At 51.5% G+C, this 16,621-nt stretch overlaps 1 protein-coding gene across 1 annotated transcript in view; it reads right to left on the minus strand.

Annotated features, from left to right (window-relative positions):
- Positions 1–16,266, minus strand: part of LOC311315109 (uncharacterized protein) — a 20,402-nt gene extending 4,136 nt beyond the window's left edge. Inside the window, 6 exon segments of the mRNA XM_084445710.1 lie at positions 520–548; positions 1,598–1,781; positions 1,865–2,040; positions 4,030–4,156; positions 4,543–4,589; positions 16,155–16,266. Of these exon segments, the coding sequence (XP_084301836.1) occupies positions 520–548; positions 1,598–1,781; positions 1,865–2,040; positions 4,030–4,156; positions 4,543–4,563 (537 nt within the window). The 5' untranslated portion in view covers positions 4,564–4,589; positions 16,155–16,266.
- Positions 16,267–16,621: the final 355 nt, after the last annotated feature.

The raw sequence follows: 16,621 nt of genomic DNA on the forward strand, positions 1-16,621 counted from the left end.
ACCGGTCAGATCTCACATCCGGCACCAGACGACTGGACAAGACTCAGAGCTCAGTAAACAGGTAAACATAAACAAGGAAACTATGTATACAGGCCTGGGAGTTTTTGCTGTAGTTTTTGGGTATGAGCCCAGTTTAAACACCCGACTTCCTCCCTCCCTCCCTCCCTCCCTCCCTCCCTCCCGTGAGGCTGGACGTCAGAGCTGACAGGGCCTGGACGGGTGCAAGCGCTCGCTCTTCTCTAATCCCCTCTCTTATGAGATCAGTTGTTTAGTAGGGAGGAAGGAAGGGATATCTCAAGAGTATCCAAACGCGGTCCGTCTTTCGAGCGTTTTAGCGTTTTCGGGGGGGGGGGGGGGGGGGGGGGGGGAATCAGCCCGGTCGTGGCCTTCCTGGGGGGGGGGGGGGGGGGGGAACGGCGTCTGGGCGTGCTTCGGGAGGCGCGGCCTCGGTGGGCGCGGCCTCGTGGTTTTCAAGTCGAGTCGCTTAACGTGCTCTGGAAAACTCTGTATCTCTCGTACATATCGCCAGCTTCCGCTGGTGCCCACGCCTTGATGAGGGACTTATACACACAGTAGCCATCTCCTGAGTCCTCAGCTTGATGTCCACCCCCTGGACATGACACTTTTATTTTATAGTCTTTGGTGTGACCCGGCCGGGGATCGAACCCCCGACCTCCCGACCTCAGGGCGGACACTCTTAACCACGAGACCGCTGAGCTGGTGTGACCGTTGAGACACCGTTAAGCATCGGCATACAGGCGCAAGCTACTTCCTGTTTTGTGAAGTCAACGTGGGTGTGGCGCGAGAGAGAGAGAGAGAGAGAGAGAGAGAGAGAGAGAGAGAGAGAGAGAGAGAGAGAGAGAGAGAGGGAGGAGTGGGGCGGTGTATTGGGAATAGCCAATACACTTAGCTTAGTTTCAGTTCCTAGTTTCAATTTCCGGTATGAGTTCAGTAAGTTTAAACTCGTATCTCTCCAGCATCCTTCATGCACACTGGGCCTGGTGACTTCAGTCCTCTGAACACGGATATACGTGTTAAAGGACAATGCTCGTTTTTGACAACCTGGACTTTATTTACGACATATAAGACGTTTGACTCTCCGAGATCACTTTGGTGTAGTTCGGAGGCATGTAGAAGAAATGTAAAATCCAGCGCGAGCCATTATATCCATGTAATGGCGGTAGTCGGGGCACTTAGAATGCAGTTTCTAAAAATCTATTTTCTGCCGTGAAACGGTTGTTTTCATCAATCTGTCTTGATGAATCGCTAGTTGTGCTTACATAGAGCGTAGGCCTGTTGTGGTTTTTCACATGCCTCTGTAATATGATCTTTAGAAACGTCTTTAGACACGAAATAGCTTCCCCACTTGCTCCAGCACGCATTCGCACAGCGCGCAATCGTTGTTCCAGCACGCTGTGCGCATGCGTGCTGGAGCAAGTGAGGAAGCTATTTCATGTCTAAAGATGTTTCTAAAGATCATTTATTCATTCATTCATTAAATAAAAGATCGATTTTGGGATTCATGAATCGATTCTGAATCATTTGATTCAGAATCGATGAATCGTTTTTTTAGACCCGGCCCTAAAGGGAGGGGTACCTGGAATGTCGCTGGCGTCGGGGGAGGGGGGCTCCTCGGGGGGCTCCGTGGTCGTCTCTGTGTACAGGGGGTAGTCCACGTCCGCGTCCGTGGTTTCCGGCGTGGGGGGCGCGGCGGTCCCGTTCTGGCCTCCCCCACCTCCCCCCCCCGCCTCCTCCTCGACGACAGCGGTCGGGGCGGGGGTCTGTGGGGGCGGGGGGGGAGGGTCGAGGGTCAGGGCGGGGGTCGGGGGGGGGCGCGGGGGTGGCGGCGGGACCCGCCGTTAACACGCCCCTCTCGGCCGCCGCGGTGGTGGCGGCGGCTTTCGTGGTCGCGGCCTCGGCGGCGGCGGCCGTCGGCGCGGCGGGGGCCGGGGTGGTCGGCGGCGTGCGGGGGGGGTGGCGGCGCGGTGGCGTTGAGGAGGGGCGGGGGAGGGGCCGTGGGCTTGGCGGTCGGGACTGGACCTACCGGGGGGAAGGAAGCAGAAAACAGGAAATACAGAATTACCATGGTTACCATTCTCGGTCCAAAACGGTCTTCAGATCCCCTTTTAGCCTCCGTATCCTCTCGGAAACCCCCGGGGTCAAACCCGCATTCACCTTCAAGCAAAACACCTTCAAGGCAAACTGCATGGCCGTCAGTCAGAAAGACTACAGATGGAGAAGGGTGTGAATTGTAGCGATGGCGATTCTCTCAGACGCCACGTCATCCTACGCTTAACGAGCCCAATTATAGGGCGTTTTCGGTTTCAATCGTTTTAAGTGAACTCGAGCGTTTCGCTTGAACTCGCTCCAAACGAACCCAGACCATCTACAAGGGCTGCACGATAGTGACAAAAAACGTACATTGCAGCAATATACTTTTTTTTGCGATATATATTGCGATATGTAAAACGAGGCGTGGGAGCCCCCGATTAGGTCTCGTCATCTTTTCTAATCTTGCTAATTGATTGCTAATTGATTGCTACCTGTGCTGTCGCCAGGCTTGATGTTACATCAGCCTTTCGGTAGCCGAAGTAACGGCAAACGTCAGACGTCGACTTTCTTTTAACCACTAAATCGTCCCCTTTCTCTGTCATTGTCATTTTATTCGACTCGTCTTCCATCGGGGGCGGGGCAGGGCTGCTGAGCATCGTTTAAAAACTCAACTAGACAATCGTGATTGGTCTGAATCATTCATGTATTCATGAATCATACAAGTTTTTCCTTTTTTTATCAAGCAGCAAAAATGTTGTAGCATGCCGTGTTTGAGTTTGACTACATAGCAGGAAGGAAAAGTGCAGGCCCAGCGATTTGACTATTGCGCAAGCGCACGTCGCTATGACGATGTGTAAACAGCCCTACCACCTACGGCTTTGGCCCTGGAGGCGTCACACACAGCTGACTCGACAACACTGGAATGCTCCCAAACAAATCTGAAGTCACTTTTATCGTCTGAAAAGGAGAGTAGTTTACTCTCTCTCCTTCTCTCCTCCCCCCTCTCTCTCCCCCTCCGCTCTCTCTCTCCTCTCTCCCCCCCTCTCTCTCCCCCCTCTCCTCTCTCTTCCCCTCCCTCCCTCCCTCTCTCTCTCCTCTCTCTCTCCCTCCTCCCTCCCTCTCCCTCCTCCCTCCCTCTCCCTCCTCTCTCTCTCTCCCTCCTCTCTCCCCCTCCTCTCCCCCTCCTCTCTCTCTCCCCCTCCCTCCTCTCTCTCCCTCCTCTCTCCCTCCCTCTCTCTCTCCCTCCCTCCCTCCTCTCCACAGGTGTGAGACGTCTGAGAATGACGGTCTGTGTCCTTTGATCGTGGGACCTGGCCTGTATTTATCCTATGAAAACAGCTTTTGTCCCATCATAATTATATATAATAGAACACAAAGATATAATCCATATTCGGTAGGAGAAGTCATCTCAACGTGTATCGTTATTCATTAGTGGTCATAATTGATTTTTAATCAGGCAGATGTTAGGCTGCTATGCTATCCTGCGCTTGAGGTGTAGCCGTGGCTACGCGTGTCAAAATATCCCGCCAAGTGGAGGGGAAGGTTCTAGAAAAGAACGAGGGTGTGAATGGAACGTGGATGGAGACTCTGTCAGAAGGGAACGTGGACCAGAAAGAGATCCGAGGGGACCGGACGAAGGCGAGGAGAACTCTTATCTGATGGTTCCACCATGGTTCATATAGTACATTTGTGATTTATTGTGTACATGAATGTGTTTTTATATGTATTGTTCTGTATTGTTCTGAATGTATCTGTTAGTCGATGTACTGTTATATGCGGCCAAGGACCACATTGGAAATAAGTGTTTTTACTACTTTAATGTGCTAACCTCTAGGCAATACTTGCATCGTTGATGTATGTATTCAGTTTTACCCACAATAAAAACCAATCAATCAATCAATCAATCAATCAATCAACCAATCAACCAATCAACCAATCAATCAACCAACCAACCAACCAGCCGGTAGTGAGTCTTACCTGTGGCGGCGGGCGGTCCCTGGACAGGGCCTCCTTGGGCGGGGCCTCCTTGGGCGGGGCCCCCCTGGGCGGAGCTCCCCAGGGCCAGACTGAGCAGCAGGAGCAGGGGACACACCCCCATACTGCCCTGGGAGGAGGGGGACAGAACAGACCCCAGATCAGCGCAGTCACAGAGAAGGGTGGGCGGCTACGTCTGGATTATTATTATTATTATTATTATCCAGGTCTTAAAAATAAATAAATCTATAATCCTAATCCCACTTGCTTGATTTTGGTGAATAATCTACTTAAACTAAATTTAAGTACCCTCAGTAAAAAAATACAAAAATAATATTTTTTATTATATTTAATATGATTATAATATATATATATATAATTATTATATTATATATAATTAATTATATATAATATATAATTAATTAATTATATTAATAACAATAACATAACAAATGTGATATGGAGAGGATGGATTGCTGAAAGAAAAGTTTATTGAGCACGATGACAATCTCTCACCTTAAGGAGCGAAGTTGGCATCAATCACTCATTCGCACAGCGTGGTCCTAGAGAAACAAACAAACAAACGTACATTTTATAATATTTATAAAGAATTGTATCTTAATCTCTGTTTGGTTGTGTAGTTTTATCAGTTCGATCGTCTTAGAATGTCACATCGGTGAGTGAAACTTGGGGCGACATTTCACGCCAGTTATTTGCGAAGGAATTGTCAACATCGGTCAACAACAGTATCACCACATTTTCCATGAAAGGTTTGACCCAACCGACAGAAAACAAACGTCCTAATTCTGTTTTATCTCGTTTTCTGCTCGATTATTTTTGAGACTGATTCACTAAACGCAGTCGAAAGGGGAAAAAAAATCGCTCACGTTTGCAAAATCCCACCAATTCCCGTCGCGGCGTTCTGCGTGTCTCTCGTGTTCAGGTGGTGCTTTGTAACGTTATGAATAATAAATGACCACCATTATTCTGGGACGCGGCGAGGGAACAGGAAAAGGCCTCTGGTGTATGCATTTCATCCCGGGCAGCGCGGGCGACCGGAGAGCCAGCTGTGTGTGGGGGAACGCGGCGGTAAGACGGAGAAGATTCACACACGGGTTCGTGTACTACGGTCTGGCCACCGACGCATTCTGGCCGACGGTCACTGTCGCGTTTAGTCACCATCCCAGCTCTTTGGCCCGACGGAGAATCAGGATTCAGATAATGGTCGCAATCTGACGTGGACACGCGCTTCGATTGAAAAAAATCAATGTTGGTGTTGTCGGGAATAACCGAATTAGTGTCACGCTTGAATTCCTGAGCTGACTGCAGTTAGAGCGAACTGCAGCTCAACTCTGACTAAGAGCGAGGTGAGATTGAGTCTGTTGTTGGGTGACAGTGCGTGGGGGGGGGGGGGGGGGGTGGGGGGGGGCTGATTTTGCCGTAATCCCACCCTTGTCTCACTGACTGAGCTGTGATAATCCCAGGCTTAATCCAGTAGTCCTGATTCAGGGATAATCCAGGCCGACTGAATCGCAGGGACAGAGCCAGGGACAGACCGCCAGGGACAGACCCCCAGGGACAGAGCCAGGGACAGACCCCCAGGGACAGACCCCCAGGGACAGACCGCCAGGGACAGAGCCCCAGGGACAGACCCCCAGGGACAGAGCCAGGGACAGACCCCCAGGGACAGACCGCCAGGGACAGACCGCCAGGGACAGACCCCCAGGGACAGACCGCCAGGGACGGACCCCCAGGGACAGACCGCCAGGGACGGACCGCCAGGGACGGACCGCCAGGGACGGACCCCCAGGGACAGACCGCCAGGGACAGACCCCCAGGGACGGACCGCCAGGGACAGACCGCCAGGGACAGACCGCCAGGGACAGACCGCCAGGGACAGACCGCCAGGGACAGACCCCCAGGGACAGACCCCCAGGGCAAGGACACGTTTGCAGACACGGATCAATCAAGGATTTCACAAGGGGAGAGATGAGGGAAAAAGCATCTTTTGACCCCGGCCTGACCCCTGAGAATGACCTGTGTGTCCTGTCCCTGATTATCTCAAACATGTACTGAACTAGAATCAGTACGCTATCATTTACAAACCGCCTTTATGGACAGTGACCAGCCATGTCAGCAAAGTAGCGATGCTTTAGCCAAAATAAACTGCCCAATCTCATTGATGCTAATTTGACTGGACAGGTTAGTTAATAAGGTATAACCAATTGTGTATCGTATTTTACCGCATCAGGTTGATGATGAATGGGATCACAAAATGGGGGGGGGGGGGGGGGACTTCGTCGTTGGCGACGGGGGGGGGAGGGACTTCGTCGTTGGTGACGGGGTCACCGAGAGAAGTAAAGAGGGTGTCATCGCCGTGGCAGATTAACAATTCAAGTCCTTTCGAGAAGGACATTTTCCTCTCGTATCTTTCGGCCGCGGTGGCTCGGGGGGAGGATTTCTCTCTAGTGGCGTTTTCCATCGCTGAATGAGGACAGGATTCATCCCGGGCGCTAAATTTAGAGGATGTGTCTAAATTAAAAAGGTGGCCTTGGGTGTTCGTCGACGCGGATGCGCCGTCCCTGAAGACGACGCAGGAACAAGCAGCTAGCGAGCGCACGCAGGACAGGGCTATCTTTGGACTGCCCCAACCAGTTACGTGTATCATCTAATTCCTTGCTTGAGAATGATATTTCGCCATATTTTAATGATAACAAAAAAACCGCCGTTGTAATAAAGCTGAAACGCGGAGTCATGGCGGAGTTAGTTCTAGGGGTGATTCCATCCTCCATCTCTGCGGTGGACTTGGACTCCTGGAAAGTCATGAAAGAAAGAGAGAGAGAGAGAGGGGGGGAGGGAGAGAGAGAGGGAGAGGAGGGAGAGAGAGAGGAGGGGGAGAGAGGAGAAAGAGAGAAAGGGAGGGGGAGAGAGAGGGGGAGGGACAGACAGAGAGAGACAGAGAGAGAAAGAGAGAAAGAGAGAGAGAAAGAGAGAGAAAAAGAGAGAGAGAAAGAGAGGACACCACTTCCTTCTCCTGCAGTCTCGCCCGATTTTCACCCCAAAACTCTAAACTCATCCAAAAAAAAAACGAGACGGCGGCAACCCCATCACCAACACCTAAGCCTCATCCCATCCCTAGCGCCTCCTCCACCCCCTAGCGCAACAACCGCCAGTATGACCAATGACTCAGCCATGACACAATAGCCAATCCATTAAATCTCCAGCAGCCATTACATCAGCAGTTAGCGACCTTAAAGGTTGATTGAAGCGACACCTGCTAAACAAACAAGACTAAATTTGGTGCGGAACCCCCGTCACTCAAACCCCTGAGCTTCACACTTATGGGCGGAGTTTCGTGTGAGTCAGAGCGTTATCGAACAACCTTTCTTGATTGCGTATGACTCATTGTTGTCACGCCAGTGATTGGTTGTCACCCCGTGTAGGGGCTAGCGGCGTGATGTGGCAGAGCGTCGATGCCGCCGACGCTGTCTGACGCCGACGCCGACGGCAATTACGACAAACTCGTCAGCTTGATCTACAGGTCTGAGTGAATCAATCCCTCGGGACCCAGCTAAATGTGTGTTTGCCTCCTGAGAAGTCCCCGAGCCCTTTCTCTCTCTCTGTGTGTGTGTGTGTGTGTGGCTGTCCCAGTGACTTAAATGGACAGAGGATATTATTAATTCAAGAGGTCCAGCTACTCTCAACACATAGTGCCACTTTTTGTAGCCCCTGGTACCGTACATCTTCTAGAGTGATGCTTATCTTATCATTGATAGTTAAAATATGTACAATTACATTGTAAACGGGGAGGTGGGATGCTATTATGACCATTAATCAATACGGGTCATTTGATAGCATGACACAATGACCCATCGTGAATGCAGAATTGATAACAACTAATCTTATGTTTGTTTCACAGTTGTATGGACCAGTAGATCTACAGGCCCCTAGGTCATGCGTCCCAGATAAAACACAGAAGCTGCCGGAAAAACGAGCTGCCATTTCAAAGGCCTTAGCGCGCGCTGCCCCCCTCAGAATGCATCAAGGATTTTCAGGTGGACGGTCATCCTGTGATCTTGGCGCATCTTCCAGAACATTCCTCGCTCTTTGCCAGGATGGAGAAAGGTGCGAGAGTGCTCCCCTCTCGCTTAAAACAAGTCTTAAACAAGTCTCCCGTGTGGAACTCCCTCGACCGCCGTCTCTGGACAGCGTGTTTCCCCGCTGAACTTTGGGATACGTTCTTTCATTTGTTCGGAATGATTCTGAGAACGACGCATCGAGACGGGATCTCTCTGGGTCTCCGGTCCGCTCCTGTTCAAAACGTTCACCTGCTGTCTACCATCAATATCACATCGGGTCTGAGTCAGGACATGCGGAAGATAACCAATATTCGTCATGTAAATGTACAGTTTCTGTACATGGTAACATTATTGAATGTATCATCTTGACCAACACCCCACAAGCCTTCCACATAGACGCCTTTAAACATGAGCTAGTTCACATCTGGGTTTGACAGGAGAATACAATAGGACAACAGTAGCAAGGTGAAACGACAGATCACATCTTAGAAACATCAGAGACTTGACTAGGGATGTTAAGAGTTAATCGACTATCGATTCATTGTCGATAAAACTTTGCTTGAGTAAGATTTGGTTACTCGATTAATTGCTTATTAATGGAACATTACTTTTTTGGGGGGGAAACGAACGTTTTCAACGGGAGTTGTGTGAAATGTAATCATGATTTAGGGTCTGACTGCACATCAGGGCGCCACGCCATGTAGTGAAGGCTAATTGGGATGGTGGGAAATTTCAACGACACAGCGGAAGACACAAAAATGAAGCGAGAAAAGCGCAGTCCGGCGCGGGACGTTCTTATCAAGTAATCGACTATCTTTCGTTAAGGTTAACAGTTATCGATTAACGAAATTCCTTGAAATTTGCAACCCTACGACCTACATCTATTCACGTTCACCAAGCCTCACTGCTCTTTTCCATTCAAGCTGTGCCCAATCTAAAGGCCCTTTCAGTCCCGCTCCATCCAATTAAATATCCCAATTAAGCGATTGGGATTTGAACAAAGCCACTTTGTAGCACGGTGAGAATAGAGCTGATCCGCTGTGAAAAGCTTCTGCGATGCAAACTAACCAGTCCGACGAGCGAATCCAACATCCTCTCCTCGTCTCCGCGCTAACGCACGCTCGCCCGAGGAGAGGGCGCCTCAGGAAGTTACCTAGAAGACAAATCTCCAGAGCGATTCCACACGCACAAAAGTAACAACCGAGTCAAATAGCGTACTCCGATTTCGACGACTTTGTGGACGGGGCTGTGGTGTCGTGCGTGAAAGTGGTGATTCCAGCGTGACTAATGAACGCGTTGTCCCTCTCTGCCTGTTGCCGAGCGCGGGTCTAATCGGTGTGAAAGTGTGGTCGCAAGGCTCGGGCGGCTCCCGTGGTAATTCCCGTCAGCGCAGTAAGAGAAACACTTCAAAGCTCGACGCCGACACGCGGGGGTACGCCGAGGCCGTCTCCGTGCCGACGGCGGACTATACGCTGCGATGACGTCAAAGGCGTGCGGAACTTCCCCCCCGCTTCCATTCTGCCCCGGCTTCCGCACGGACGCCTCTCTGGGGACCGGGTCCTAGACTCCTCTGTGTCCAGACAGACCCCCCGGGTCAGTCCCCCAGTCTACAGACCCCCGGGTCAGTCCCCCCCGGGTCAGTCCCCCAGGGTCCGTCCCCCCGGGTCAGACCCCCCAGGTCAGTCCCCCCTGGTCAGTCCCTCAGTCTACGTCTTAAGCGCGCACGTTGATCTGGAGTGAACATCTGAGCTACTGTGCTCGTCCTGCCCAACGCTTGGTCAAAAATCTATGTGGGTTTGTTCTTTCTAACGCTAAAATGACCACGCAGACTAGTTCTATCAGAAATGAACGACCGCTGAGACTGAAGGCGTATTATTGAGGCCGTCGCATGATCTCCAATCAGAAGTGAACGAGAAACATTTAAACCGAATGTTATGAGAGCTCCCATCAACCTACTCTACGTCATCCATGGAGGTTAGTTGACTTTCTCTGGGAACCTCGTTGGTAAGAAGTCTCCCAAAGACCTGGATCAGCGCTAGCGCCACCTACCTGAGACCGCATGCTACAAGTGGGGGGCCCCACCAGCTGCTAGGGGCCCTATGACAACTGGCAACATATTACCCCCCCCCCCCCCCCCAAAAAAGAAAATTGTTCATTTGTGATTTTACACCATAGCCATTTATTTAATATGTATTCTTTCATCTCAACATTAATTTACAATTTCATGGCCATTATACGCAAAATCCCCCCCCCTGCCCCCAATCCCTAAACCCTAGAGCCGGCCCTGGCCTCGATGCTGTGTCAACAGCAGGAACACAATCAGAGATGACTAGTAGATTTGGTGGGGGGGGGGGGGGGCGTGATTCACCCATTTCAACAGCGAGAAAACATCCCATTTTTTTTGCTCACTCCAGGGTGCACTGGCCCACTAGTCATGGAGGGCGAAGATAATGGCCGTCTGTCCGTCCCGCCATTCATGGCGTATTAATACTCTGCCTGTGTCCTGGGGTGGGTCCGGTGTGACAGCCCTACTCTCAATGCCTCTCTTCATCGCGGGCTGGTGGAGGTTTTAACCAGGGGCCGCAAGGACTCTTGCCCGAAAACAGACCGCAGATTATACATTCTCAGTGCCACATACACCACCCACAATCCTTTCTGGACTTCCCTTTTTGGGGGCTACTACTCCTACTAGTATGGTTTGTGTTCACTTAAGCCTCATTCATAATACTTGAAGCCTATGAAGAGTGAGGGAGGGAGGGAGCCGGGATTAGCATTGCGGCTAAACCAGGTTTCGCTAGCTGCGCGCGGGCTAGCTCACGGTGGTTAGAGCGTGCGGCGCGGCCCAGGAAACGTCACGTCTCAGTGAGCGGAGCCTGGTGAGTCAGCCAGGCCTGTGTGTGTAGTCTGCTCTCTTGCTTTGTTGTGGGGTTTCTCACAGAGCGCGCCAGGGGCCTTTTTACGGTCCCCGGGGCCCACATCATACGGCGCGAGAGAGGATGTGGCGGCGCTAACGGCGGCCTCACCCACAAAGCCGCTCTGACCCTGGGGCTGTGTTGTGGGGGGCCCCCCAGGGCGGGCTGGAGGGGGCCGTGAACCCACGCTCGCTACTCCGGGGCCTCTTCCCCAGATCGCTGTCCTGGGTCGGCACGCACGTTTGAAGCTAAACACACGGGCTGGAAGGTTGATTTTGTGTTTCTAAACGGACGTTTTCTTAACATGCAGAGTTTGTAGAGGACTACGGCAACCCGGCGGGGTCAAACCTCAGAAACACAGTCCTGATTCAGTTACATCTCTCGACGGAACTGGAGTTCCGTGACACAAGATGGAGGGCCCCCGGCTCCGCCCCCCCGACCTTCTCTCCTCTAACTGGTTCTTTGTCTTAGTTTGTCCTCGCCAACAATCCAATAGCTTGGGGGGGGGGGGGGCCGTTCCGAAGTGTCGGTATCTGTCATGGCCATCCTTCCCTTCTTGCCCCCGTCTTCCTGTGTGTGATAAGAGAGACCCGGAAGAGAGACCCGGAACATCCTGAGGTCTAGAGACGGTTGGTCAGAGGCGGTATCTAAATTCGGCGTCTTTAGTGGGGGGGGTACAGCCAGAGACCGACTGAGACTCGCTGATGGGGCGTCTAATTACAGCGTTGGAACTAACTAATCCGTACGGGAAGGGGAGGGGTCGTCGGAGAACGGTCAGACCTGCTGGACTGACGTGGGCTAGTGAGTGGAAAAGACATAAAACCATTAAAAAAAAACTCTTTAATAATAATAATTTTTGAAAATATCTCTGAATTGTTTTAATGAAACAGTAGTCAATAGCCTTAGCCTAGTTAATGCAGGTATTAAGGCTAAGATTGGTTATGGATTTGGAACCGTCTAAAATGCTGTGTCACTGCTGTCGGGTGCAAACCTTGTTCTACATTTTGGTGATTTTTATTTCGTTATTTTTTACATCAATTAAAAGCTGGTTGGACGACCCTACGAGCTCTGAGTGGCCCCCCGGCCCCGGGGCCACATTCCAAACAGCTCACCATATGATTACGTTCAAAAACAGAGAAATTGTCATATTTAATTAATAATTTCAAAAGCCCCCGCCTTATTTACCGAGCTGCTACTGTAACTGTGAGCTTGTGGACAGGTTCCAGCAAGTATCCAGCACCCCCACGAACTGTCCAGCTGCTAGACCAAGACGAGAGATACTGTAAATGCTGTGTAGCAGCTGTTACTTACTCTACGTGTACTGGGAAGGTCAAAGGAAACATGGAGATTCGATCAAGGCTTATTAGATCAAGTTTCTTGATCAGTTCAAAAATGGAGTCGTCTCAATTAATCGCCCATTCGTCACGCGTGAGGGGAAAAATAAAGAAACCTCACAATACATCACTCGTCTAGAAAACAGAAGAATCCCTGAATGTAACTGCTCTCTCGATATCGCTCAGGCGAATCACGCGTCACTAGACATGCAAAGTACATCGCAAACGCAGCAATTTTCTTCTGCTACTTCATGTAGGCCTACGTGGTGGAAACTCGCTGCCCGCAACGCCCAATCCACACACCCCCACCCCGGAACCCGCAACGCCTGTATTGCATAAGCAGTGCGACATTGAGAAATTTAAAGCACACACCCAACCAAAAATAATACGGCCCATCTTAGAAACTAGGCCAATACGGCTTAGAAACTAGGCCAATACCAAAGGGTGATATTGCCGGTGAAGTGATATAAACAAACAAATCTCCCTCCCTCCATCTCATCACGTGTCCCAAGCCAGAAACCCCAGCAATGTATACAACCTGTCACTAATGATGTGAAAAGATTCAACTGAAATATAAAGGTAGCAGACCTAGACCTGTCTATCTTTAACTCTAAAACACTCTACATCTACCTTGCTCTCTGATAGGCTAGGCTACCTCTACCTTGCTCTCTGATAGGCTACCTCTACCTTGCTCTCTGATAGGCTACCTCTACCTTGCTCTCTGATAGGCTAGGCTACCTCTACCTTGCTCTCCGATAGGCTAGGCTACCTCTACCTTGCTCTCTGATAGGCTAGGCTACCTCTACCTTGCTCTCCGATAGGCTAGGCTACCTCTACCTTGCTCTCTGATAGGCTAGGCTACCTCTACCTTGCTCTCTGATAGGCTAGGCTACCTCTACCTTGCTCTCTGATAGGCTACCTCTACCTTGCTCTCTGATAGGCTACCTCTACCTTGCTCTCTGATAGGCTAGGCTACCTCTACCTTGTTCTCTGATAGGCTATGTGGACTGGAAGCCATTTGACCGTTACTGTGCACTCACACAGCGAGCGACTTGGGCGCCGAGAGCGGTCGGCTGCCATTCATTCTCCACGGAAGCTGGCGACAGGGCGACGGACGCCTCGGCGGCAGCGAGCGACGCGTTGCCAGCGATCTGAGCGTAGATTCGAAGTTGGGCAGAGTTCGACTTTATGCAAATTAGCAGCGACATCGCCGAAGCGGCAACCAATAGCAGATCAGGTTACCTCAGAATGGCAGTGGAATACATCTTCAATAATGTGAGTGACACATGAATGACCCGCCCCCCCCCTGGCATCTGCCGCTCTCGGCTGCCAGGGAGCTGGCGACGCCACGCCACGCACGCAACCATAGCGACCACTGTCGCCCTCGTCGCTCGCTGTCTGAGTCTAGAGTTAGGCCTGGTCATGGTGGCCAATAGCCTCTCCACCACTCAGAGTAACACACTGTTCTCCTTCCCAAACCTACATCCACCCCTTCCGAATGTATGAGTGAGTCCACGGGCCCAACGAGCCGAGGGGTTTTGTTCAGGACGGGGTTGTTCCCCAGCTGTGTCAGCGGTGGCTGGAGGTGTCTCCACTGTGGTTTTTTTTGGAGGAACGCCGGGAGTGTGACAAGTCCAGACACGACCTGTCCAGGTCAGGGCGGGCGTGCCTGCCTGCCCGCCCCCGCGCTACGCTGGTCCAGCTCTGACGAGCCCGACGTCAGATAAGAAGCAGCCACGGCTTCGCACGCGGGCGGGTGGTTCAGACGCGACTGGCCGAGCTCTCGAGAGGGGAAACGGCTGAAGGCAGCTCGCCGAGGCGCTCCAGACACGACGAGTCGAGCTCCGGCCAGGGACGAACGCAACGCGGCCCAGCTTCAGATATCACACTACTCTCTCCCATACTTCCTCTGGGATCAGTGCTAGTTCCCCTCCAGGCAGCCTTCTTAATCCATCCCTTTCGCAGCAGATTGCGGAATTGTATCTTATCAATCTCAGTGATAGCGTTTCCATTGACTTAACTGGGAAATCATCATGTTAGCTTGATTTAGGCAAGAGACTGTCATCCATCCTCTGGGCAGTGTGCACACTCCTGGGCTAAGTCCTACTGGTGGATTCTACGCAGGCCTTGGTCCAGATATTTCGTGGAGATCTGGGTGTCCCAAGGGGTTAGAGAGAGAGCTTTTTCCAAACCATAATTTACTCAAAAGCTTTAAAGCACAAACTATGAAGCTCTGACCAACAAGCCTAGCCTACTATAAAAGGCTTTCCCCCTCCACCAGCTCCTCTGAAAACTTGTGCCAGCTCCATGTAGTTCATTCACTTGTATTGATTGGATAATCGATGTACTGCTACGCCATGTTCTTCCGTCCGGAGCATAGCAATCATTTAGCATTGTATTTATATAGTATTTAACGTACATTTCTAGACCACAGACGCTTTCGAGTGAGTAGTGTGCACCTAAATATCCAACCACACTGACAAGAGAGTACAGAGCTATCAAGATAGCACGGCTGTCAAGTAGAGACCTGCATCAGTGAGATGTTTCGAGCAAACCTGGCAACCGCAACAACCTGGGAGCAAAATGGTTAAAGGTGTTCCTTTAAAACTACAAGTCAATCCAGAATAAAGTGAACCTAACCTAGTAGCCTGGAGCACCAGTGGCCTACGGTGGCTCATATGCATCTCCAAAGTGCTGTACTGTCCGGATCGTATAGTGAATAACGGGAACGCGACTAAAGCGATAAGGAACCGGGGAAGGGTGATCGAGATGCACACGTATGCTTGAAGGGGGGGGGACGCATCTGTTGTGATTTGAGAGGGTATGGGTCCGTTTCAAATGACCTAATTCCTGGGCTGTGGTCCCACGCAGCCCCCCCACCCCACCACCACCACCCCCCCTAACCCACCCCACCCACCATCCTCTCGAAACATGGCAACAAAAGCGACGCGAATCATCTCGGTGTACTTCCCAGCGGGGCGGAACGCACTGGATCACCTTTTGTTATCACTTGGCTTTGTTACAGAAACACGCTCTCTCTCTGGTATCTCTCTGGGTATCTCTTGGGCTGACTTCTGATGGAGGTATGCTGGAGCCCTCTTTCCTTCCTCGACCACCCCCCCCTCCACCACCACCACCCGCTAAATTTCCCTCCCTGCCTGCCTAGTTCGGTTCGTGTCGCTCCGAACGCACCGGGGGAGCTCACCGTGATCCAAACCAGACACACTTCTTCTCTCATCTCATATCTCCCCCAGATACTCGCCACGGTGAGAAACGCGTTGTAAAAAGTGCTTGTTTGGGTGACAAACACACCGAAACATGCAACAACTCACAACTAATCACAGAACAAAGATAAACTCACCGCGGTTCCTGTTTCGCCCGGTGTGAAAGTGAAAACGGGCAGTAGTTGGGATTATTTGCCCCCTTTTCCACGTTTCCACCCCGGCCCCGGTCTCCTCCACACCCCAGGAACAGGAGTGTGTTCGGGGTAAGCAGGAGTGTGTTCGGGGTAAAGCAGGAGTGTGTTCGGGGTAAGCAGGAGTGTGTTCGGGGTAAAGCAGGAGTGTGTTCGGGGGAAGCAGGAGTGTGTTCGGGGTAAGCAGGAGTGTGTTCGGGGTAAAGCAGGAGTGTGTTCGGGGTAAGCAGGAGTGTGTTCGGGGTAAAGCAGGAGTGTGTTCGGGGTAAAGCAGGAGTGTGTTCGGGGTGAGCAGGAGTGTGTTCGGGGTGGGGGGCCCGGGAGAGAGAGAGAGAGAGAGAGAGAGAGGGAGAGAGAGAGGGAGAGAGAGGAAGGATCTGGGACTCACAGACAAACTGGGAAGGAGAAAACTCGGTGAGGTTGTTGATGGAAACGCGTCCCTAGATTGGCCACAAAATTCCTGGAAATTCCCAAGAGTCTTCTCTCGAAACGTGCGTCTCGTCGTCCTCCTTGAAGCAGAAGCAGGACGCAAATCCCACCGTTTATTCACTGTATCCGGGCGCGTCGTCTGCCTCTCCTAGTCCGCCATGTTGTGTGTCTGCGGCAGGAGGAATGGGAAGCTGAATTCTCAGGCCTGGACTCATCTCCCCGTCTGGACACGGCGCAGTAGCGCCATCTGGTGGTGTAATGTAGGCTACTGCAGCTTCTGATGAAACACATCAGTAGTGAACGTACTTCAGATAAGAGCATTACACCGCCAGATGGGGCTAAAGTGCTGTGGATTGAACCATGAATATAAGTGGTTAGTAGTCCACCATGTGGTCATGTCTTGAATGGTAAAAGAAAAGTAGGCCT

The sequence above is a fragment of the Borostomias antarcticus genome (genome assembly GCF_949987555.1).
Source record: "Borostomias antarcticus genome assembly, chromosome: 11".
Lineage (NCBI taxonomy): Eukaryota > Metazoa > Chordata > Actinopteri > Stomiiformes > Stomiidae > Borostomias > Borostomias antarcticus.